At 38.5% G+C, this 24,098-nt stretch overlaps 2 protein-coding genes across 2 annotated transcripts in view; both read left to right on the top strand.

Moving 5' to 3' along the window:
• Positions 1 to 11,050: 11,050 nt before the first annotated feature.
• The window catches only part of LOC142336005 (uncharacterized), a 105,620-nt gene continuing 92,572 nt past the window's right edge, over positions 11,051 to 24,098 (top strand). The window contains exon 1 of the mRNA XM_075384452.1: positions 11,051 to 11,073. The gene's annotated coding sequence lies outside the window, so the exon portion shown is untranslated. The remainder of the gene's footprint in view (positions 11,074 to 24,098) is intronic.
• Positions 22,047 to 24,093, top strand: LOC142336003 (ATP-dependent RNA helicase ddx24-like). The gene has a single exon (XM_075384444.1). It carries the CDS (start codon positions 22,073 to 22,075, stop codon positions 24,068 to 24,070), a length of 1,998 nt encoding a protein of 665 aa, XP_075240559.1. The 5' UTR covers positions 22,047 to 22,072; the 3' UTR covers positions 24,071 to 24,093.

The following is a 24,098-nucleotide window of genomic DNA, read 5'->3' as shown; positions in this document are numbered from 1 at the left end:
TTCAGTGTTTCTGTTTTTAACTGTTTAGTCTTAAAGAACACATGACGGACAAACTTCATGAAACCTGTCATGTTGTACGCTTCCTCCACAAGGCCCCAAAAGTGACATGCTGTCAAATTGTACTTTAAAAACCTCGATGCTCAAATATAATTGGGTAACGGCTTTGTTATTTGCTATTTGCTTTTAAGGTGCATAATTTATCCCCAGGAACGATTCTCACTTCAATAATGCTCAGACAATTTTTTTGCCTGTCCATCTTTTCCAGGAAGTTTTGTGCATTATGTTTCTGTCCCCACTGTGCTAACGATCCTGGTATCATTTATTTGCAGAAATTGTAAACTGGGAGTTGTACTGTATTGAGTTTCGCGCCAAGCATTGTGTCCATCACAATATGTTCCTCAGCAAGAATGGCTAGTTTGAACTTAATCCGCAATTGCTCCCAGCGATGCGGGGTATCTGGTGGTGTTTTGACTCAGAGCATACCACTTAGCATGCCATTGTTTCTGAGCTTGTTCAACTTTTTCGATTAAGATTGTTGGAACTTATACTTTCCTATTTGAAAACGCGAAGGTTTTGTTTTGTCATTTGAATTTAAGAAGCAGTAAACGTAAAACAGTTTCATCAAGGTAAGTCTGTGTTACAAGTCAGTACAAAATATGAACAGACAGTGGTTAAATAGTGCGCAAAGTAGTAGAGCCAGATCAACGAACAATTATGAAATATAAACATCGACAAAACTTTGGGGTTAAACAAAATCGGCTAATTTCATAATCAATGAATTATTACTTCGAAATCTTTTTTGTAGGCCAATTCTTTTGACAGCTTCAAATTGGCCCAAAAAATATTCATTTTGCGGACAAATCTATCTGTTTTTTCCTAAAGATAGCGTTAAAGTTGAACCGGTTTCAGAGAGACATTAAGCAGAGTACTCCCACTAACTAATTAAAATAACTTTGTTAATTGTGTTTGAAAGCGGAGCCGTAGGCTTCGAAGTATGTTGCGGTGCTTGTTGGCTAAAAAAGAACTCAAAATAATGAGTTGATTGCAATGTGGAGGTAGAAACGCAATCAATGCTCACACCTTATGGGTTCTGACTTAGAAGCGTAAGTCATAATCCAACAGGCGTAGCTTCACAACCAACTTTTCAGTCAAAAGTTGACACCAGAGGCTTGAACAAACGGTTCCTCTCGTACTAAGCGTGATTGCTGCAGCATATATGAATTATAGAAGTTACAGATCTCTATTTATTTTCAATTCTTCTAGAGGGTAAACCTAAATATCTACTTTGTTCGATAGTTTATTAATGTTTCTCCTGCGATTAAAGTCTCAGAGTTTTTGCCTGTTCTCATTTTCCGGAGATTTTGTTAAACTCATTTTTTTGGCATTGAAATTCAATTTTCTAACAAAATGGTAGGTTTCTAAAATTTTTTTGTTTCCCTTGAAAAATTGAATGCAAAATTGGAGATTGTGTGACTGAAAAACGATAAACAATCATCCAAATAATGCAGAAGCATACCAGTTTCACTTACCTGCCCTGGGATGCCATTTATCTGTAAGTTGATTAGAAGTGGTTCTAAAACTGTTCACTGCGGAACATCTTGTTTTAGATCAATCCATTTTTATTTAACTCCATTAACAAAAACCTGGTGTAACCAATCCCCTAGAAAGCCAATTTCAAGAAATAGTAATTTCCATCTCTCAATAGAACATATAACTTAGTTTTGCTAGCCTGTTTCCATCATTTTAGCAAACCAAGTAGTTATTGAAAAAAACGAAATTTTACAGGTCCATGAAGTCATATTTCTATTAGATAGGGTTTATGACAGCTCTTTTGAGCATTTTTGTAAAGACACACTCAGGCATGACGCCTTTATTTTGATTAAACGTCAGCTGTTGGCTGAATCTTCGTTAATATCAAAAAGCGGGTGCTCTAAAAAGGCTAGCGGGCTCGTTGGTTTTTAAATCTCTGATGATATCAAACAACCTTTTTCTGACAATGGCCAAACTTTGAACGGTCAGTGGTTAACAGCAAACATAGTTCTTCTTTCTTTTTTAAGCCAAAGTACTGCTCTAAATTTAAGGAAACGTAATCAAAATTATCTATAATTTTTTGGTCTACGAACATATCACCGAAGGAGTTTTTTACTGCATTTTTATTTACAATTTTTTTTGTACCTTAAACATGAGTGATAAACCTCCAGTAATCTTTGTTATCATTAAGTGAGCCAAAGAAATCCAGGAGAAATTTTCCTGTGTTTTGCTAAATATTGGACAGTGAATGCAGTATGCGGATGATTGTTTCGAAGCTTAGTGTATAAAGACCAATTTACTAGTAATGAAATCAAAAAAATCTCAGATGCTAATTGACCTTCTCGTAGTAAAGATTTGCATTCCTCGTCAAATCAAGTTTCTTTTATCAGCTCTGTAGTTTGTGCTCTGTAGTTAAATCATGTTTCGTTTAGCAGCTCTGCTGTTTATCTTTTTAACACTTTTCTACTGCAATTGAAAGAAAATAAACATACAATTTGGACATCTCAATGGCCATAGAAAATTCATATAATATGAGCCTTGGCATATCTGAAAATCTTTTGCAAAACAAGACTGCATCATGGTGTTTTCATCGAACCTTCCTAACACTATGATCTTTTTCGTCAAACAGCTTATGCTGGCAAACAATATCAAAGTGGTCGGTTTTCAAAGGACTGTAACCTACAATGTTTTTAATCTTCGGACACATTTGCATTCAAAATGCATGTAAAACTATATGAGTTTTTGTTCTTTTACACACACTTATAGGACAATTTGAAACTGTATTGTGGTACTGCAGTGTGCAGATTGTCTTTTTCACGAAGATTCTGGCAGTCAATGTTATATTCGCCCAACAAAGTGATTGGTACGGACTCGCAAGTCAAATTTTCTAGAATAATCGTATATTGTTGACGGAACTCATTCAGAAATAAGATGAAGGGTTTTTCTGTTATATTTAAAAGCATTTTTAGACATGCGGTTGTTTGCAAAAGTTGCACAAACATTCAACACAGAATGAGTAGTATTTTGACTGATCAAACAGATTTAAGCGAATTTTAAGGGCAGGAAAAGCTTCGCGCCAACTTTTAATGATCGTAATGCACTTCTATCCCATCTAGCTCTGTCGTACCCTAGTTTTCTAGAGCAGCCATTCGCGGTGCGAGTACGCTTAGAATTGTTTGGACTGTGATTCGCAGAGCAAGATCCTGACTTGAGTTTTCAACGCTTACTCGCGGATTGGGATTTACAAAGAGAATCGTTAACTGAATTTGAATTGCGAAGTTTAGAGAATGAAAAAAATGTTAATCAATAAATCGTGAAGGCCTGATCAGACATGTCTGATCACGAAGCGGGAAACCCTGAAGGAAATGACGAACAAATCACGAGGTACAAAATGAACAATTATTGAACAGTTTATGAAGGGCAAATGAAAGAACTATTTTAAGACATCGTATGGAATGTAAACTGCACCAAATAAATTATTAAGGATGATGTCCTTGGGTATCACATACCCTTTACATCAACAAAGAAAAATGTTACCATAACAATTTTCGAATGCGTAAAATTAATAACAATATTTACAAATTAGTACTTGGTCCCCGGTTAACAAAATAATAGCAATATATGTACTGGTTATCATAGCTAAAAAAATACTATTAAATTATAAGTGTCTTAATTGACAAAGTTTTTAGAGAAATTCAGTTTCTAATTGTCCCATTCGTTCAAATTGTGTCCTTCGGCTTCAAACACAGTCATTGAATGGGCTAGCGTTGGAGTATCGATTTCGTGAAGAGCAGGGTCTCGCGTGGCGAGTGGCGAAACCTCTCCAATTACTGGGAAGATATTGGTCTCTGCAGGCTGTTGTTCCGCAATATTTTGGACCGTTTCCACAATGGACTCGGGTGGATGCTGGTAATTTTTAACGTCAACCCCTCTTTGAGGTCGTTTGGGGGGCGCTGCGATTGTTGAGTCAGGAGATGGGCTATTAAAGCCGTAATGGGCTTCGCCGATTGCGGTCTGATGATCCCTGTGGTCGTTTCGCTGCGGCAGATGTATTTGCGAAGGAGTTTGTTGAGTGCACGCTATGCGAAACTGTGCTGACTTGTGGCTGCTGATTTCGGATGGCGAGAAAGTTCGGAATTTTGGGAACTCGACCTGGCATCGCACGTGTGACATTCGATTTTGAGGAGGATACCCCGCTGCCCGGATCACGCTTACGAAGTTTCTTTTTCTTATCTCCCTTTTGTTTCCTTGTGAATTCCTCGACGTGACTCTGAATTAACTCTTCCACCAGTTTTTCTCCCGATCTCGATCCCCTGTGGTCCGCGTACGCCTTTAACGGGGTTTGCCGCTCGGAGGTTTGCAATTGCGTTCCGAATTTCGCAATATCGCTGTTCCTGAGCGTTACTAGAAGTTTTCCGGGTTCTTTGATTATGGAAGTCGTCGGGCTAACTTTCAGGATATGTGAGCCAGGCGCGAGTACTCCATATAATTCCTCCAATTTTTTCTTCGATCGGCGTTTTCCATGGATTTTCCGGGCTATGTTGAGTTCCACCGCTCGTTCTTTGAGGGGAATGGGGCGAGTGGCCGTCGTTCGCAGGAAACGTGATTTTCCGTCAAGCTGGCCCGTTCTCTTGCTTTCGCCTCTTGCGTCGCTCTTGACATCCCAAATTCAACCTCTATGTCACTGCGGTACCCGTTCACCCACTTGTCATCTGGATGGATTTCTTCCGGCATCACTGTGTCTTCATCTAAACAGTCGTTTCCAATGTTTTCATATGTGAGATTTGACAATTTAGGCGTTGTCGATATCACGATCAGCGGGGTATTATGTTTTCTTCCAAAGTGTGCTTCAAAAGGAGAGATTTTTGTTGTTCTTTGGTTACATATTCGCAATGGGTGTATTGTTATCATTAATGCATGCTTTACATGAAAAGCGTTAGCATGCGATTTTTCCTCTTTAATACATGCAAGTCTATTTTTCATCGTTTCAATAAGTCTTTCTACGAATCCAATAGCACGATGATCATTCAACTTTGTCGATATTTTTTTGTTACAAAAGGTCTGTACTTGATTGCCAACCAAACATTTTGCTTGATTCAGTCGAATAGATCGTGGAATTCCGCGATTTTCAATATACGTGTCCAAAAACTTTAGAGCATTCGGTCCGTTAGCCTTGTCATAAATACGTGCAGTAGGGTATTTAGAAAAACGGTCGATAGCTGCTAAGAAGTAAATTTCATTACCTTTTTCATCAAAAATTGAACCTCCAAAATCAATTGAAGTTCTTGATTTGGTTCAACACACGGTTTGTGAGGATTAAATTGCTTAGCGGCAATAACCGATTTAAGATTCTTAGCAATCACCGCGCAAGGCTTGCATTCTGTGGATTTAACTATATGCTCGCGGTGCATGTATGGCCACCAGCAGTGCGTGGCCATGCATATCATACCCCATGTGTCCGGATAGCTGGAGTGTATTTCGTCAGTCGTCGCCTCTCGCAGAACGTTCGGTATGGCGACCTTTTGATCGATACATACACACCCGGAACGTACATGGAGATTCCTCCAATATGAGTGTATGTATGGGTTTAGGGCTTTGAGGCGACTTTCATTGTTAGTGAGAGGATGCAGTCCTGGACCTTTTTTAAGACTCCGTCCTTGCTGGTCAGTGACGCAATTAGAGATTTATTAAAAATCTTTGAGGCGATGTATTCAAATGTGGGTACATGTGGGCTGGGTGTGAGAGGGGCACTTGCGTTGAATGATTGAGCCGGAGATGTTGGCGTTGTTGTTGGTGGGGAACCTGCTGCGCGGGTGTTGTTTGAAAAATCTTGTCGCTGACTTTCGGTGCGGGAATTACCTGGCGAATTAGAACGCTGACATGCGGGGCAAGTTGCGTTTTGATTAGATGACTGTTGATTTGCCGTGCGAGATGCGTCGTTAAAACAAACGCGAGTGGTGCGCTTTTTGGAAGGCATTATGTTACTGATTTTGTTTATGTAGTTTGTTTCTGACAATGATTTAGATGATAAAGAATTTTTTGAATTTAAATTGTACGACTGAATTGTAGGATGTCTAGAGGCAAAAATCACTGATTTTATTTTTGTGTGTTGATTTTCAAATATATTCGAGGAATGTCTCCTAATTGGCGGGATTTTAGATTGAATAATTTGAAGCTCGCGCGGCGCGAGAGCTAATTCATTCCGAATTTGGAATAATTTTTTACGCTTACTGGTATTTCGCTGAGCAAGAGAAGTGTTAAGTGTATTTTGTGACGTGGGGTCTACATAATTGAAATTGTTTAAATTACAAGTTGAATTTGAGGCTATTTTTGTGGAGCAGGGGAATTATAATAAACATGTTTATATACTCGTGCCGCGTGTGTGTTAATTAAGTTTATCGCCTTTTTGTTGGCCGCAGTTTTAGGTGTGACTTGTAATGCGGAATAGCTTACCTCATTTTTAGGTGTGGTTTGTATTGTAGGATTGTGTTCCTCATTTTTAGGTGTGATTTGTAATGCGAGGTTGTGTGCTATTAATTATTTGTGTAAATGAGATGCAGATTCTGTGTTATTTAATTCCAATGAATTAATAGATGTAGAAATTAACTTCATTTTGGCTACAATGAATTCTTCATCACACGCGCAGACTGTTTTTAGATTTTGAGACGGGTGTCTAGAAATATAGTCAACTAAACCCATTTTCGCCCCGGGAAGATGTTCAATGTCGAATTGAAATGGGAGTAAACGATCGATCCAGCGGATTAATCTGCTGTTGAATGATTTATTCAATTATTTTTCTTTCATGATAGATAGAAGGGCAGTATGATCCGTAATTAATGTAAAATTTCTTCCATACAAGTAATTTTTTAAAATATTCAATTGACCACACTGCACCCAGAAGTTCAAGTTCGTTTACGCTATAGCGTTCTTCGCAAGAATTTAAAAATCGAGACGTAAGTGCGATTGGTTTCCACCCATCAACTGTCAATTGTTTAAGTGCAACTACGAGACCGGAACGAGACGCATCGCATTTTACAAGTGTTTCGAGTTGCGGGTTATAGTGGCTATTTTCGGTTGCGTTCGCGATGCGGTTTTTTAATTCATTGAAATAATTCTCATGTTCCTCTGTCCAGATAATTTCTGATGTCTTTTTCAGCAATGGGCGGAGGGGATGACTAATTTCTGCAAGATTAGGAATAAATTTCCCGATGTAATGAACCGACTCCAGAAAAGAGCGGAGTTTCTTTAGAGTTTTCGGAGCTTCAAGTGCTAAGATTGCAGCTGTTTTACTATCGAGGTGCGAAATACCTGATTTCGAGACATGGTATCCCAGCCAATCAATTTCTAACTTTCCAAAATGGCATTTCGGAATATTTATCTTAAGATTTCCATCGACTAAACGTTTAAGACAGTTCAATACATAGCTTTTATGTTCATCCAGAGAACTTTTGCTAACGATCAAAATGTCGTCTAAAAAACTATATGTATTCTTTGGACCAATTAGCGTGTAGTCCATGGTTTTTGGAATTTCTGCAGGCATATCTCTGGGCCCGTAAAATCCTGTTTGAAATCTGTAAGTGCCCGTCATATCACTACTAGTGATGTTAAAGTTACAATGATTAGTGTTTTGCGACGCGGGAGCACTAATTTGCTGGGAAATGGATTCGATTAGCGTATCAATATTTGGCATCTGATATTTATTCTTGTGAACACTTTTGTTCAATACTTTTGAATCCAGTGCAAGCTTTATAGTTTGATCTTTCTTTAGGATGACCACTATTGGTGAAATGAAGTATTTATCAAAACAACTTTTAAGTTTTATGCTATGTTTTTCGTCTAACAGTTTTTTTAAGTTCGATATTGACTTTTTCTTGCAAATTAATTGGAATACGTACACCTTTTGGTGTCTAGGTTGGAAATCTTTGTGAAATCTTCCGATACGCGATTCAGGAAAAGTTTTTGCGATTTGTTCTTAGAATTCTGGAGATGAAATGTTATTGACACGATTACCTTTTTGGGATGTAGATTGAATCACAGCTAGTCCAATTTGGTCAAACAAGTCATGGCCGATTAGAGATTATAGTCCGTCAGCTACAACTGTGAATGTCGCTGAATCACAAGTCCAACACATATTCGTTATTGGAGATTGCATCTTTCTTTCGACCTAAATTGGTTCATCCGACAAGGTCCGAAGTTGTGGAGACACCTTTTCCCTGATCCAGAAAGCGCGAGGACTGCTTTGTACCACTCGCGATGCGAGTGAACGGTTGAGAATACTGCATGTGCTACCAGAGTCCACGTGTAGTGTAGTGTTAATATTGCCAATTTGAATAGGCATGTTGAGGGGTTCTACTTTCTCTACTGCAATCTCGATCACCGCAACCGTATTGTCTTCTCCGCTACTGTAACCCAATTCGTAGGGCTTGGCTGGTTGTAGGAAATTCACTGAGTCCTCAGGATGCGGTTCCTCTTCCACAACGCTTACCATCTTTTTCTTAGAATTCTGGGGTTTCACATTGTTTGTCTTCTGCAAACTTTCGCAAAATGGTTGAGAAGAAAACAATTGTTGCAGTTTTTACCCTTTGCGATACAATTATCGCGCTGATTCGGTAGCCAAAGTCTTCCGCAGTTTGAACAGTAGAGTGTGGAATGGTTGTTTTGTCTCGGAGCATTATTAATATTTTGCCAATTCGGGGTTCGAGAATTATTGGCGAATTGGATTGCGTTGACGTTGGCCGGAATGACAATTTTGTTGTGCTGTTGGATTTGATGTTCATTTCGCATCCCAAGTTCTATGTTGATTGCTAGCTCTAATGCCTGACGCGGTTCAACAGTTTGTTTAAGGAGTTCCTTTTGGATTTCGGGGTCCATCAGATTAGTGATGTAGACATCGCGTATCAGGGTCTCTTGCTTGTTCTCAAAGTCGCAGTTCTCTGCCAATTCCTTTAAATTTCCATAGAAATGTTTCTCCCCGAAGCTGTTTCGTAATCAAGAAAACATGACAATCGAAATTTATGTTTCGAGGACGGATGATTGCCTCTTCCACGATCTTCCAGAAGTCTACAGTAGCAAGGGTATCGATCATGATATGCGGGTTCTTGCAATTCAGCATGCGGCGACCTTCTACCCCGATGCTTAGGTAGAGTAGAGATACGGTTTTGCAATCCGCCAATGGCCACGGTTTGTCACCACAAATAATACCGACTTCAATTAGCCGTTGGCATTTGCTTTGCCAAATCATTTTCTGCCGCGCGCTACGGGCGTTCTTTTCTCCCTCTCTCCGATTGTGCGGAAGCATCAATGATAGTTTCTTCGTATATTGGTTCGAGCGGAAGTTCCACCATCTCTGGTTTGGGTCCAAGTAGTGTATCGAGAATAATATTTTCTTTTGCCAACAATGACAATTTATATTGCACTCTCCATTTCTCCCAGCGAAGAGTGTAGGTTTGTCACAGAACGGATCGAGTCCGAGAGGTGTACGTTGTTGCTGGCTGCGCCATGTCGTACTCTAGTTATTTAGAGTAGCTATTCGCGGTGCGAGTACGCTTAGATTTATTTAGACTGTGATTCGCGGAGCGAGATCCTGACTTGAGTATTCAACGCTTACTCGCGGAGCGGGATTAAGAAAGAGAATTGTTCAACTGAATTTGAATTGCGAAGTTGAGAGAATGATTAAAATGTTAATCAACAAATCGTGAAGGCGTGATCGGAAATGTCTGATAACGAAGCGGGAAACCAAGAAGGAAATGAGGTACTAAACGAACAATTAATGAACAGTTTATGAAGGGCAAATGAAAGAACTAATTTAAGACATCGTATGGACTATAAACTGCACCAAATAAATTACTAAGGATGATATCCTTGGGTATCACAAGCTCTTTAGTGCTTGAAGTTAGCTTCAAAAGGGACGTTTATCATCTTTTTGATATACCCTCAATAGTTTTTTTACCCGTGTCATTAACCAAGAACTCCAATTGTTCAGGACTTTTAGAAACATTTTTGAGGTTAAAATGAGGAACACGTAGGTTTTACGTATATTTCTCCACTTTGAATAAGTTTTTGTATTCATTTTCGGAATTTCTGGATTTTCCTCCAGGTCACTTTAACTTCAGAATTAATAAATACATAAATGTCAATGCGCAAAGGCATGAGTGAGATATCCCATTGTTTCAAAACGATAATTACTTTCTTACATATCAGAGAACAGATCATTGTTCCTTTTTTGGAAAGTGAACATAGTTTTTAACACCATCTTATCATTGTCCCACCTAAAGACAATTATTTTCTCATGAAATTCAGCAACGTTTACGGGCTTCCTTGATTGACGATTTATCTTTTCACGAGTTCGGCTCAGGTCATCAAGAAACTTTAGTGATGTGTTTTTTATTACTCTTCTTCATCGACTCATATTGTGTAGTATCATGTCTGACAAACTTGGCAATAATCGTCTTTGGGCCTGTATCTGCTCTGAGTAAGTCATAACATGTTATAACTTTTGCAGTGATTACGACACTGGTTTGCTCAGCTAGAATCACCACTTTTGCAAAGACATCCGCACCTGGCTCCTCGTCCAGAGCAATAATACACACGTAATCCCTGCACACGTACAGCTCAATGCTGTCAGCCTCTATGATTAAAGACAGGTCCTCTCCACAGCAGAGCAACGCTTCTTTTCCAGTTCCCGAACAACACAGGAAGTGCCTAGATTAAAAGTTTTTGTAGATGATCGATTTGGTGGCCTCTTTCCTACCCTTTCTTGCCCAATTTTGGATGCTGCTATTTTGCGTATGACTTATCTCGTTTTGATTTTGAGGTTCAGTTGGTCTGAGCATACATATTAAACAGCCGGAGCTATTCAAAAAGTTTGTCCTAACAATTAGGCAAATTACCGTTGCGTCTGCCTTCTCTAATGTGATTTCTAATTTATGCAAAGGTTGTTGACTTTTCAAGCGGACTATCTCGTTCAACTGTGAAAGTGCAACTGTGAAAGTGGTTCAGCTGTGAAAGTCACAGCCTAATTGTTGTGATAAACTTATTAAATAGATAGTATGAGCGGCAGAACTGTCCCAGCATCCTCCAGCAACTGTGGACGATCAAGTGAAGAAGTATCTGTGGACGAAAGCAGTGAAGTATCAAGTTGCTGACGGGATAAGCTGCAGTAAATAAATACAGTCTATGGTTTCATGGCAAATGCGTGGATTTGAGCTTTGAAGCAGTGAGAATGCAGGGCAGGAAAAAGAACTCTTCTACTGGATCTGCGACGACTGCATTGACAACGAAGTCTTCAAAAGCCACGATGAGTTGAATTCGATTCTAGAAAAGACTGATAAACTTCTCGAAAAGATTGGTAATTTTGACAAAACACCAGAAGTAGGCTCAGTTCCGGCTGCTCCGAAGCCATTTGTGCCCAACAGCCTGTTGCGGATAGAATTTGGAACCTCCTCAAGATATTATACGATTGTCAACTAATTTTCGACGAACTATATGAAATTGTCAAGACAAAGCTAGAAGAATCACAACACGGATCTAGAAGGCATAGATCAGTAGTAACCCAGATGTTGCTTTTCCTAGACCTGTTGTATAATGAATTCGACGAAAAAGACAACGAAATATTTGTACTTTACCTTGACTTCAAAAAAGCGTTCGATACAGTTCCTCATGATCTTCTGATTAACAAAGTGGAGAACCTGGGTGTAGGGGGAAATTTCTTAAAGATTGTAGCCAGTTACCTATCAAATAGAAAACAATACGTGAAAGTAAATGACTCGAAATCTGAAACTGTACCAGTAACCAGTGGTGTCCCCCAAGGATCTCTCCTAGGTCCCCTACTTTTCATAATATATATAAACGATCTTCCACAACAAACATCAAAATGCTCTGCGTTTGGATACGCAGATGATTTCAAGCTTGTATCAACAAATCCAGCAAATATACAAAGTGACCTGGAAAAAAAACGAAAAATGGTGCCATAACAACAAAATGCAACTCAATGAAAGCAAATGTCACATCCTGCCGATTAAAGTAAACGAAAAAAACTGGCACTCCTTCATACTTAACTCTAAAACTCTCTCAAATAAAAGCGAGCAAAAAGATCTAGGTATAATTATGGCTACTAAGTTATCATGGAAAGCGAATATAAAGAAACGTTGTAGCAAAGCCTGGAAAGCGTTTTATTTCCTAAAACGAAACATATCAAACCTTGCATCACAAACAACAAAACTCAATGCATATGTCGGCTACGTTATACCAGTCATAAGTTATGCCTCACAAGCATGGTTCGCGAATAAGACCGAAAGCAAAGACATCGAGCGCATTCAAAGAAAAGCAACGTCGTGGATAATCAGTAACTGGGAAATTAGTTACAAGCAAAGACTGACCACACTGAAGTTGCTGCCTTTGTCATATTACTTCGAATTGCATGATCTATTAATGCTCATCTCACTGCTTAAAGGATCTTACAATATAAAATTACCCATTAAAATAAACAATAATGAAGGGTTGTTAAGCACACGTCAAAACGAGCTAATAACAATTAATAAAACAAGAACAAGGAAGGCTGATGAAAACTTCTGGAAAAGAACCAGTTATTTACTAAATATAATACGAAAAGTAGGGAACGTCGATCTCGATCAAATTGATAAGAAATATTTAACAAAAATATACTGGAACTACTTCTTCAAAAGTTATTCGGAAGTCAACTTATGTTCCTGGGCTTTCAACTGCAGCTGTGGACATTGTAACCCGGTGCAGAAGCTCAGCTCAGTCGTTATATGAAGGGTGCAAACCCACGTGGAAAGACCCACAGAAGCCTAAACTCTCTCTCTCTCTCAATACAACCGCTAACTCAGAAAAATTCGCTGGAAACTTTTGCCGAGAAAGAACGAACATTGAGGCAATCCTTGATAAGATGAACTCAAAGGCATCATCAGCAATTGCTGATGTATTCCGCGCAGGCAAGTACAGAAGAGACCAAAGACAGCACCGAGCAGTGATTGTGAAATTCTGAAACTCCTGGGAAATTAGAAGACTGTCAAACACACACACATGCTCAAAAAAATCAACGAAGAAGCTGGTAGCAATATTGTTTCCAAAGAACTCACAAAGGAAGAGTTCCTCGTCGAAAAGGCCATCCCGAGGAAACGGTGTGAGTTATTGAACAGCGACGGAGTGGAAAAGCATAGAATCAAGCTCCGAGGGATGAAGCTTTTCATGGATAACAAGGAAGTATCGTTATGACTAGATTGCTGCACTTTTCTACTTCTCAATGTCCGATCATTAAAGAAACCCAATGCAGTTGTCGAGTTGCACACAGATCGCTTATGAAGTGATGTGAAAATCTGTTGTGTCGCGGAAACATGGCTCAAGGAAGGAATTCCAGACAAAAATTTTATTTTACCAGGAAGGAAGGAATTCGACTACCCTTTTAGGTGAGGGGCTTTCTCTTAATTGACCTCATTTTACCAGGATATATCCTTGTAAGACATGACAGAACGAGGTTTAGTTCCACGAAGACAGGAGGTGGAGGGGTATATGTACATAAATGAAGATATACAGTTCAGAGTGCTAAAAACATTCGGACAAGAGTTTTTCAAAATCCGGATCTATTCTGTTTCGGGCTCTTTTCTGTTATTGCCCCCCCAGCCTTATATAGCCAGTCTATTTGCACCCCCCAAATATGTCCTTTTTGGGCCTTAGAGATCCTTTATTTTATTCATAATAAATTGCCGGTACCGGTAGACGAATGGATGAATTTTTGTTTCCGGTTGTCAAAAAAATTAGTACCATAGAGCTATTCCTGCAAAAGAAAGGCAAAAAATATTAAAAACACGATTATTCTTTGTCTGCTTGCATTATAAGCAAAATTTGATTACCGTATACGTCTTAATTTCAAAACTTGGCTGCACAATTGAATTGAAAATGCCGTTTGTATATAATTGTATATGTTAGTGTATGAAATGAAACCAATATGCTATAACATGTATAAGTGGGGGGTGCAAACGGACGTGGGGGGGGGGGGCAATAACAGAAAAAAGCCCTGTTTCGGCCCCCCCTGTGTTTTTATGACCCCCAATTACAAATTATGTGTTGTTATATAGCAGGTTACCATGTAAGAAAATAGGGGTCTTTCCCATTATAGCCCCCCCCCCATTATGGTATATTTACCATGATTGGGGGGGGGGGGGGGGCTATAGGTTATCTGACCACTAAGCTGGGGGGGGGGCTATAATGGAAAAGACCCGGAAATAATAGCACGTGCGCCTGGGGGTCATTAAAAATTTATGCTCACTAAGCTGGGGGGGGGGGGGGGGGGGGCAGAATAGATCCCAAAATCCTTTGGGTTTACTGCCTTCACTTCAAATGATACTTTTTGTGGTTTATGTGCCTCCTCAATATCTCCGCTCAGAAGAGCTGAGTGGTCGTATTACCAGCTGTATAGATGATCTGACGCTTGAATTTCCGAAAGTTCGTTTCGGGTTGTGTCAACCATTTTGATCTTTCTGCAATAACAGAAGGCTCTGCGTTTACAGTGGCAACTCATTCTCCAACAAGGAAGAGTAGAAGCTTGGATAAAACTCGTTTCGGACGCTGACGTCTTTACAGAGTATCTAATATTTCAGCCAACCATAAATACCGATAATCAAGGTGTCGTTTTGCCACCTCAAAGCGAAAGCCAGAGATCAAAAAGAAGGTCACATGCCGAGACCGAAGGTTCAAATACCGGCGACTCTTCTCTCAATGTACCAAGGACCTAGATCTTTCGAGAAAATATTGCTCCAATGACGTGAATTTCTGCACGGAAGCATTTTTCACATGCCTGTTTGATCTATTCATGCAATGCTGCCCGCAGCGAACTGTTACATTGACTAATAAAGACCTGCCGTACATGACCCCAGTAATTAAACTCATGCAGTAGAGAAAGAATTGATTTGATGCGAATGGTCGAGCGGCGCAATCAAGAAATATTGCTGAATAGATTTGGTTAAGGATTCTTGAGAACTCGCGAGGATGCCACAAAAGAGGAGCAAAAGGATGGTTGAATCACGTTAATACCCTAACTAGAAGGAAAAGAAACGAGCAACTCGAAATAAAGTTCTCGGCAAATCAGCTGAATGAATATTACAATCGAGTCAGCCGCTCAGAATTCACCTCAGTAAAGCAACAGTATATTGATCGTGATTTACCTGTCACGAATAACCATGAATTTACCTGTAATCGAATAGCTTCATTACTTCTTCGGACCATTCGTTTATTTGTTTCTCGCTCAGCAGTGTGAAACAACGCAAATCTCAACAATGTTTGATGTATTGAAATTGGAAGAAGTTTGACTCTGAAGGTTTTATTAAGTTATTGAAGTTGTGCTTAAAGTTTGATGTTGCCTCAAGTATTGATGAAGCATGGGATATGTATCTAAGGTTTGAAGAGAATATTTTGGATTCCGTTCTACCACTCAAAATAAAAACATTTACTATACTTCAATGCCCATTCTTTGACGACGAGCTTTTGAGATTGAAACGAAAGAAAAGAAAAAGCAGAGCGTAAATACAAAGTCGAAAACATCTGTACTGAAATCTGAATATGAAAATATTACCCATATGTATTTTGAAAAATTCTTAGAGAAGCGTAGATTATACATTGAGATTGCGTTGATGGAAAATTGTAGCCGTAAAAAGCTTGTCACCCTTAAGTTGCTTCTTGGTCAAGATGTAGAACAGCTCCCGAAATATGAAAACAAAAAACAGCTTGCAAACGACTTCAACGAGTTCTTTATATCTAAAGTGGAAAGTATTATTGCATCGATTCCCACTGCGATGGGTCCTGAAATTCAGAAAACTGAAGTTAACTAAATGAATTCGTTCACGGAGTTCTCGATAAGTCAGTTTAGAGATTTGATTTCGGCGTCGTCAAACAGTACATCTCCACTGGACATCATTCCAACACATCTTGTAAAATCATTTCCAGATTATTTTCTCGACCTCCTGAAACTTCTTAGTCTTTCACTGAAGGCGGGATGTTTCCCCCAGTCCTTTAAAAGGGCCATTGTTAAGCCCCACTTGAAGAAAGCAAATTCTGACAATGAAGATTTTTCAAATTATCGACCTATCTCAAACCTAATTTACATTTCAAAACTATTAGAACGGGCGGCTTTCATGCAAATGCGTGAACACCTCGAAAAGAATAGTCTCTTTAGCAAATACCAAAGTGCCTACAGGAAGTTTTCTACAGAAACAGCGCTGAATAAGGTGACAAATGATTTGCTCCTCAATTTAGATAGGACAAAGAGCATTTTTCATATTGGACCCTATCTATCAGCTGCTTTTGACACTCTCGATCATGAATTACTTCTTTCAATTCTTAAAACAAGTTTGGGTTTCAAAGATAAAGTGCTTAGCTTTTTAAATAGTTATCTGAGTAGTAGATCTCTAAAAGTGTTGATTGATGGCGAGTATTCGATGCCAAGAACTATAAAAACGGGTGTTCCTCAAGGATCTGTTCTAGGTCCCGTTCTTTTTTCAAGCTATCTTGTCCCTCTGGAAGATCTGTTTGAACGTCTTGATGTCAATTATCTTTTTTATGCCGATGACACTGTTATCAATTTTGTTTACCACGCCTCGATAAAACAGGGGGCTTTGGATTGGATACTTACTACTCTGCAAAAGTGGTGCTAAGCTCCTGTTAAACGAATAAAACTGAATACATTTTTATTAGTAGAAAGAATAGTTTAAATGGCGGTATTGAAGTTCCAACAGATGCCAATTTTTGTAACAATGTTACCCTGTAGGACTTCAACTTAGATTCCAGACTTTCATATACAAAGCAAGTTAGTTCTGTGTGCCGTAGATGTTATTTGCTGCGAAAAATTTATTCGATCAGAGATACCGTCGGCAGAAAGTCGTTGATCGAGTTAGTTCGGGTAATAATTAGATTACTGCAACTCACTGTACTATGGACAACCGGTGTATTTTATACAGAAATTACAGCGTATAATGAAATCAGCATGTCGTCTCATTTTTAGGCTATCACCTGGTTCACCAAGAGCAAACTATCAAAGAGTTTCATTGGCTACCGATGAAACAACGTATCCTCTACAAAATTCTACTTTTTGGTCACCGTTTAGTTCACCATCCGTGGAAAATTCCGATGTATATATGTAGATGCCAATATGCATACAATTGGAAGGTTCTTATTGTCACAACTGCATTTGGGCGAAGATCGTTCAGTTTTGCTGTTCCTTTCGAATGGAATAAGTTGCCTTTTGAGATGAAACTAATATCCCATGAATTTGATTATCGCAGAAAACTGAAAACTTTTTTTATTTAATATTTGATTTTGAATGCACTTTTGAGTTTGTAAATGGTGCGTAAACCTATAATAATAATAATACCTGTACACACCTCCAGTAGCACCATGAATACCACAAATGCAATAGTGACTGAAATAACTCGGTGAGATGCACTACTAGAAAGCTTTCAAAGAGCTGGCAGCGCTCAAAAAAACTGCAGCCGGGCCAGATGGATTATGGTACTGGATTTTTAGAGAGAATGCAGAGTATATCTGCCAACCATTTGCCCATATTCTGAATCTCTCGCTGTAATCTGCCATCTTTCCAACCTATTGGAAACTAGCCAATATTGTGCCGGTACCGAAACTTTCTGCTCCAACGCAGGAAAAGGACTTTCGCCCCGTCTCACTCACAAATATTGTGCCCAGAAGTGCCGAGCGATCTATACACCGCCGATTTATAGCCCCGAGTTACCTTAATAGCGTTTCTAAAACACACTTCAGATTCATAAGAAACGGATCCACATCGTCGGCCTGTTTCAAAATTGCTAATGATGCGTAAAACCTTGCACCTGAAGCACGATAATGTAGGACTGGTAGCATTGGACATGTCAAAAGCATTTAACACCGTAACACATTCGGCGATCATCTTTGGGCTTGAAACATTACAGCCGTCGTTGCACAATTGGGCAGCGGACTTGCTCTCTGGAAGGATAAACTTCAACTCCATAAACAACGCCTGTTCCGATATTTTGCAAACAGATCAAGGTGTTCCGCAGGGCAAAGTGGGTGGTCCCACTTCCTTTAACGAAACTGTCAATGATGTCTCACTCATGCCCATCGTCAAGACTTACTACTTTTGTGGATGACAACCAATCTGTTATCCCAGGGTCGTTCTCGGATGGAGATATGGTAGAGCCAATCCTCACAGAGCTCCATTCTGATTTTTTGAGTAAAAACCTGAAGCTTAACAAAGGAAAGTCAAAGGAAATCGTCATATCCTTCTCTAGAAATACCTCTGATCGTGCGTGTCTAAGGTCGATCTCTTGTGTACAGCCAGTGAAGGAAATGAAAATTTTGGGCATAATTTTCGATGTAAAACTTTATTCGAAGCGCGTGTTAACAACGCATTGAAATCTGCGAAATCGAATTTATACCTGCTTGTGAGGCTGAGAAATCTTGGATTCCGAAGAACAGGCAATTTTTAAGCTTAACAACTAGACGAGCGAAGTAAATCTCAGCCCTCTGTTTTTTTCTCAATAACGCAGAAAACGAACTCTTTACTTCATGAACTTGACTTGAAATCGTTTGAAAATCAAGAATTTAGAACGTCCTCTGAACGGACGGCCAATATCACTAAAGCGAATGATCAACTTCCTGTGATTCCCGTTTTGACATTTTATTGTTATGGTATTAAATCGATCGGTCATTCCAGTATTTTCTTTTTAGCGATTAATTGCGTTAACTGTTGCATCTACATGCCGTCCAAAAGACTGGTTTTACTTTGTTTCTTATCCGGTTTCTCTTCAGCGCGGTGACGGCTAATGAGAAACTGTATTTTTTTGGGTTTTCTCTTCGTATAGTACAGGCTGCCGGTATCTTAAATTACTTAAATTTCAACTGATTAGCCGTCTGTGCAAACAATAAGCATTCGTTAACACTTAATTGTTCAACTGATGTTGCTTCAACTGAAGTTGCTAACGATACTGAACCAGAACTTCCCCTACAACAGACGAGACGGCTGAAATCCTCGCCCGTAAGGAGGGGCTCAACAATAAACTATATATATGACACTTAATTGTTCCGACCCTCTTGAGTGGGGAGGAACTATATACTCAACTGGGTTTTTTTTTTGTTCCGTGAATTTTCGCCGCTCGATATATTCATCGTAGAGAGTTGAGACTGGTATCATTAGAAAGCTCGTCCAGCGTAGAATATGGAATTAAAAAGATTTTCTTAATTTTCGTTTTCTACAGGGAGTTATCGAGGCTTAAACTTCTGAGAAAAGAAGAGTGAATTCACGTTGTTTTTATTCATATTTTCCGGAATTTTTGCCTAAATTTTCGTCAATTTTGCTAAAATTTGTTATAATTTTTAAGAATAGTGTCGTTGATTTTGTTTTTGAAGACGAACAAGCATTGTTGATTGTTTTGATTTAATTTTTTGGTCAAAAAATCTGGATAAACATTTCAAAATTTAGCATTTTTCATCAACAACAGCACGAAATAAGCTACTTTAGTCCACTTTGATTAAATTTGCCTACAGTACACCCCCAAACAACACTCAAAAAATCTTTGTAGACTCAGAGGGGGGCTATTTCTACTTCAGAGTCCGCTGAGAGCGCACTGTAGTTAAAACCTTGCCGTTTTTTGCCAACTTTACTTGTTGATTATCAAAAATGCAGAATTTATTTTGAGTTTTCAACTAACAAATTATCTATATCTACAACATTCGAAAAAGCAGTTATTCCTAAGGGACAATAAGTATTATTAGGGCTTGTTTTTGGCCATTCTAGGACTGTTACAATCCAAGAAAAATCGGGTTTTAATCAGTCGGTCTTTTTTAAAAAAAAAGACTTTTTTAATAATAAAGAACAGAACACATGAAATCAAAGCTCAGGAGTGATAGGTCCAATCAAATCGCTTGCTAAACAGCTCCAGGCTAATGCATTTAGTTTTTTAGTTGAAAGTTTATGGTTGTTTCTTTTTTAAAAATAATTGACTTTTCAATAAATAATGGCTTAATTAACTTTTCCTCTATTTTTTTCTTAATTTGTTCAACTTCCAGCTTAGTGTCAGCAAAAAAGGACTGCTTCTTCTTTCTACTGAGTTAACATTATTCTCGGTTGCAGTTTTAAGCCTGAAATTATTGTTTTCTGGCTTTGATACTACAAGATTTTAGATTTTTGTTTGTTTTGATATTTGCCAGTTTTTCACGTTTTCTAATTTTGTCACATTATCACATTATTGACAGTTCTCATGTCACCTTATTAGCATTCAAATTAAAGCACAATTGAACATATTAAAATCCTGAAAGATATAAATCATCGTTTTAATGGCCTCGACGCCTCTTTCTTGAAGAAATCAATTGAATTTTTTAATTTTGTCTTAACTGTCATTTATACTTTGTTGTTTCGGTCGTATGAAATTTCCTGTATAGTGATAGCTTTCATTGGCTTTTCATGGAAGAATAGAAAAACCGATATTCTGATATTAGCAGATAGCTGATGGCTTTATGACTTTCAAACCCATCGTTTTCCAAAATTAAAAAAAAAACTTTTTTAACTTCGCAATTTTGTTCTTTTTATGTTTCTTTTTGTTACCTAATCTCGTTAGTTGATTACAGGTCAAATATGACATTATGGGTGTCAAGGGAATAAAAGGGATTGGTGTCCCAAAATCTTTTTAAAGATTTTGTTATGACCTTACTGGCTTCGACACCGCTTTTTCACAAAAAAAAAAGTAAATTAATTTGATTTTTGTCATATTTGACGTTCTTTTTGTAGATGCAAGAAATATTCTGGATAATTACAGGTCTCGAGGGTTTCCTTTTCATGAATAAACGACGATATTTAAATAGCTCTTTTTGTAATTAATGCCTTTCATGACATTGAATGTAATTTTGTTTCGAAAAAAAATTAAAGTATTACATACTTTAGCACTTCGCTTTTTTGTCTACTTGTTACCTAGTCTTACTAATGAATGGCCACGTACTACATTATAGATGTTTGAAGAAGGCGCAATCAAATATATTTTGAGTGCCAAAAATTGGCTTGACGGTTTTGACAGCGTTTTCTGGCAAGTTTCAATTGAAATTTTGTTTGTTCTTTGTTGTTCTTTTTAGCCGCTCTAAAAAATGAATAAGGTCAGGTCTTAATGCCCTTCTATAGAAGCAGTGGTAATCGCAAATTTGTGGTAATATTAATTTATTCCTAATGGTATTTATTACTTTGAAGTTAATTGTTTCAAAAAAATAAGTTAATTTTTTTTTACTTTACTGTTTTTGTTCTTTTTTGTATAATTGTTACCAAACCTTTTTATGGACTGGTCGCATATGTTTTCTGGTGATTTATAAGTTATTTTTGTTTAGTTTCAGGTTTATCTGACGGTATGTTGACTTTGTTATTAAATTTAGTTTTTAAGAGGGACATAAATTTTTTGATGTAATTAATGTTTGTTGTTGTTGTTGTTGTTTGATTTTGCTGTTCGTTTTGACTCGCTTTCTTAATATTGACATATTACAGCAATCTAATGCATCAATTTTTACTCCACTGAGTTATTTGTTTTGGAGGTTATCTTATCGTTCATACAGAATTTTTTGAAAAAGACTTGGGCTTTTTTGGGATTCGCAAAAAATAATTTTTGGGTTTTTCTATTTGTTCCTCATTTGGTAGACAATTATGCCAAAATTGTGGATGGGCGGGGTCGGAACCTTATGTGCCATTGCACATTACCGAGCCGCCTTGTTGTGGCATATTATCCGTTTGTGCACCCCCACCCCCAGTAAGTTATGCAACCCTTGGTTACAGTGACCGTTGTTGCATAATAAAACATCATGTAAAATCTCCGTTTGTGCGCCCCTGAGCCTGGTGGGTGCATATTATTTGCACCCCCAGACGCACGTGCCATATTTTTGCATAATGAATGGGAGTTGGGGGACACAAACGGAAAATATTTTGAAATTTATTGCGAATTTACTTTACTCCTTGTTGCTCAATTTTTAAGTTATATCTTTTAACCTTATTCGTTTTGGTTTTAGAATTATGGGTAAATGGAAAAAAGTTGTATTGGATGATAATTTTGGCGTTAGTGATGATGAGTCCGCAGTTTTCTGCTTTGGAATTGAAGAGTACGTTGAAAGTGACGAACAAGCAGAACCAGCTGAAGCACCGGAGTCGGTGCCGCCAAAGAAGAAGAAGAGAAAATTAGACACTTCTGGCCAAGATGTCAGCAAAATTGCTGAAAACAGTGCGATTCATGAAGTGAATACTTTGGAAATATGTGACGTTGCAGCTAAGCGAAACGATTTGCTTACTGATATTGTAATCGACGAAACAGTTGCTGATAGTGTAATCGATGAAAAAGGGCCTATTAAAAGGAAGAAAAAAATTTCTGTAAAACAGAAGGTAAACAAATCAGTTTCACATGAAAATTGGTTAAATATAAATAGCCATGGCTCGAGAAAAGCTATAGAGGGTAAGGATTTGGACAAGGTCTGGACTCAAATTTGCGGTGTCCCAGATCCTTTGTTAAAAAATTTGTTAAGATTGAATTTTTTGCAACCAACTGAAATTCAACGAAAAGTTCTGCCAATAGCAATTGACGGAAAATTTGACATCATTGGTGCTGCAGAAACTGGTAGCGGCAAGACTTTAGCCTATGTCATTCCTGCTTTAAAAAGGATTTTCGAATGTCGCGAATCAACAGAAAACAATTGGAAAGAGCCGAAGGTGTTAATACTTCTTCCCACCAGAGAGCTAGCAGTTCAGGTATCGGAACACGTGAAAGCATTGGTTGCTGATATTACGCCCAAAATTGCTCACGTAACAATAGTGGGTGGCCTGGCAGTGCACAAGCAGGAAAGAATATTGCGGAAGGGCTCCCCTGAAATAATTATTGCTACACCAGGGCGACTCAATCAGCTGTTACAGTCCAAAAATATAGAGCATTTAGATAACCTGAACAATATCAGATGTTTGGTGTTAGACGAAGCTGATCGATTGTGCGAAGCGGGACACTTTAAAGACCTTGAGAGTATTTTGAAATTTGTTTATGCGAAATCTAAGGCGAATGAGGAGGAAACAGAGAGTGAAAGTAGAGTTGAGTGGAAACGTCAAACATTAGTGCTTAGCGCCACTTTGACTGTTGCAAATCAGCATCCCTCTGCGAAAAACTCTTCAACCGATTCAACAATATCAGCGATTGCACCAGTGCTGGCTAAGCTCTCATTTTGCAACACCCTGAAAATAGTTGATATTACGAGAAAAGATGTGACTGCTGAGAAACTGAGCGAACAAAAGATTCTCTGTGCTCCTAACGAGAAGGATCTCTACCTTTACTATTGCTGCCAAACGTTACCAGAAGGACGAAAACTTGTTTTTGCTAATTCTATTGACCATATTCGTCGCTTACATTCCTTATTCACGCTTTTAGAGTTCAACTGCAGATGCTTGCATGCCCACATGCAACAACGTCAACGTTTGAAGAACTTAGAAGCCTTTTCGAAGTCCGAGAATAGTGTATTGTTTTGTACTGACGTAGCGGCGCGCGGTTTAGATATTAAAAACGTGCGCCATGTTTTGCATTACCATTTGCCCAAAACATACGAGACCTATGTCCATCGCAGCGGCAGAACCGCTAGAAGTGGTTTAGATGGTACGTCCATAATGCTGGTCTCACCACCCGAAGTGAAGCTGTTCGTCAAAATTGTCACTTCTTTAAACAAACACGAAGATAGCATTGAAACCATTACAGCAGATGCCAAACTAGTTAGAACATTGAGTTCAAGAATAACAATAGCTCAAGAGATTGAGCAAATAGAACATCGAAACCACAAGGTGTCCAAAGAAAAATCGTGGATTGAAGGGTTAGCTAAAGACCTAGACATAGAATACGAAGAAGATGCAAATCTCGGAGAACACAAATCAACCAAAAAATTGCGAGGTTTAAAACTGCAGCTGAGTCAGATGTTAGCTAAAAGCGTATCGAGTAAAAAATTTGTTAATATCAGAAATCCATCTGCTTATATTTCGGTAAATTGAATTCAATGTCTAATCGGCTTTAAGCTTT

The sequence above is a fragment of the Convolutriloba macropyga genome, chromosome 3, assembly GCF_964194025.1.
Source record: "Convolutriloba macropyga chromosome 3, txConMacr16.3, whole genome shotgun sequence".
NCBI classification, from domain to species: Eukaryota; Metazoa; Xenacoelomorpha; order Acoela; family Convolutidae; genus Convolutriloba; species Convolutriloba macropyga.
This window is presented reverse-complemented; position numbering and strand designations above follow the sequence as displayed.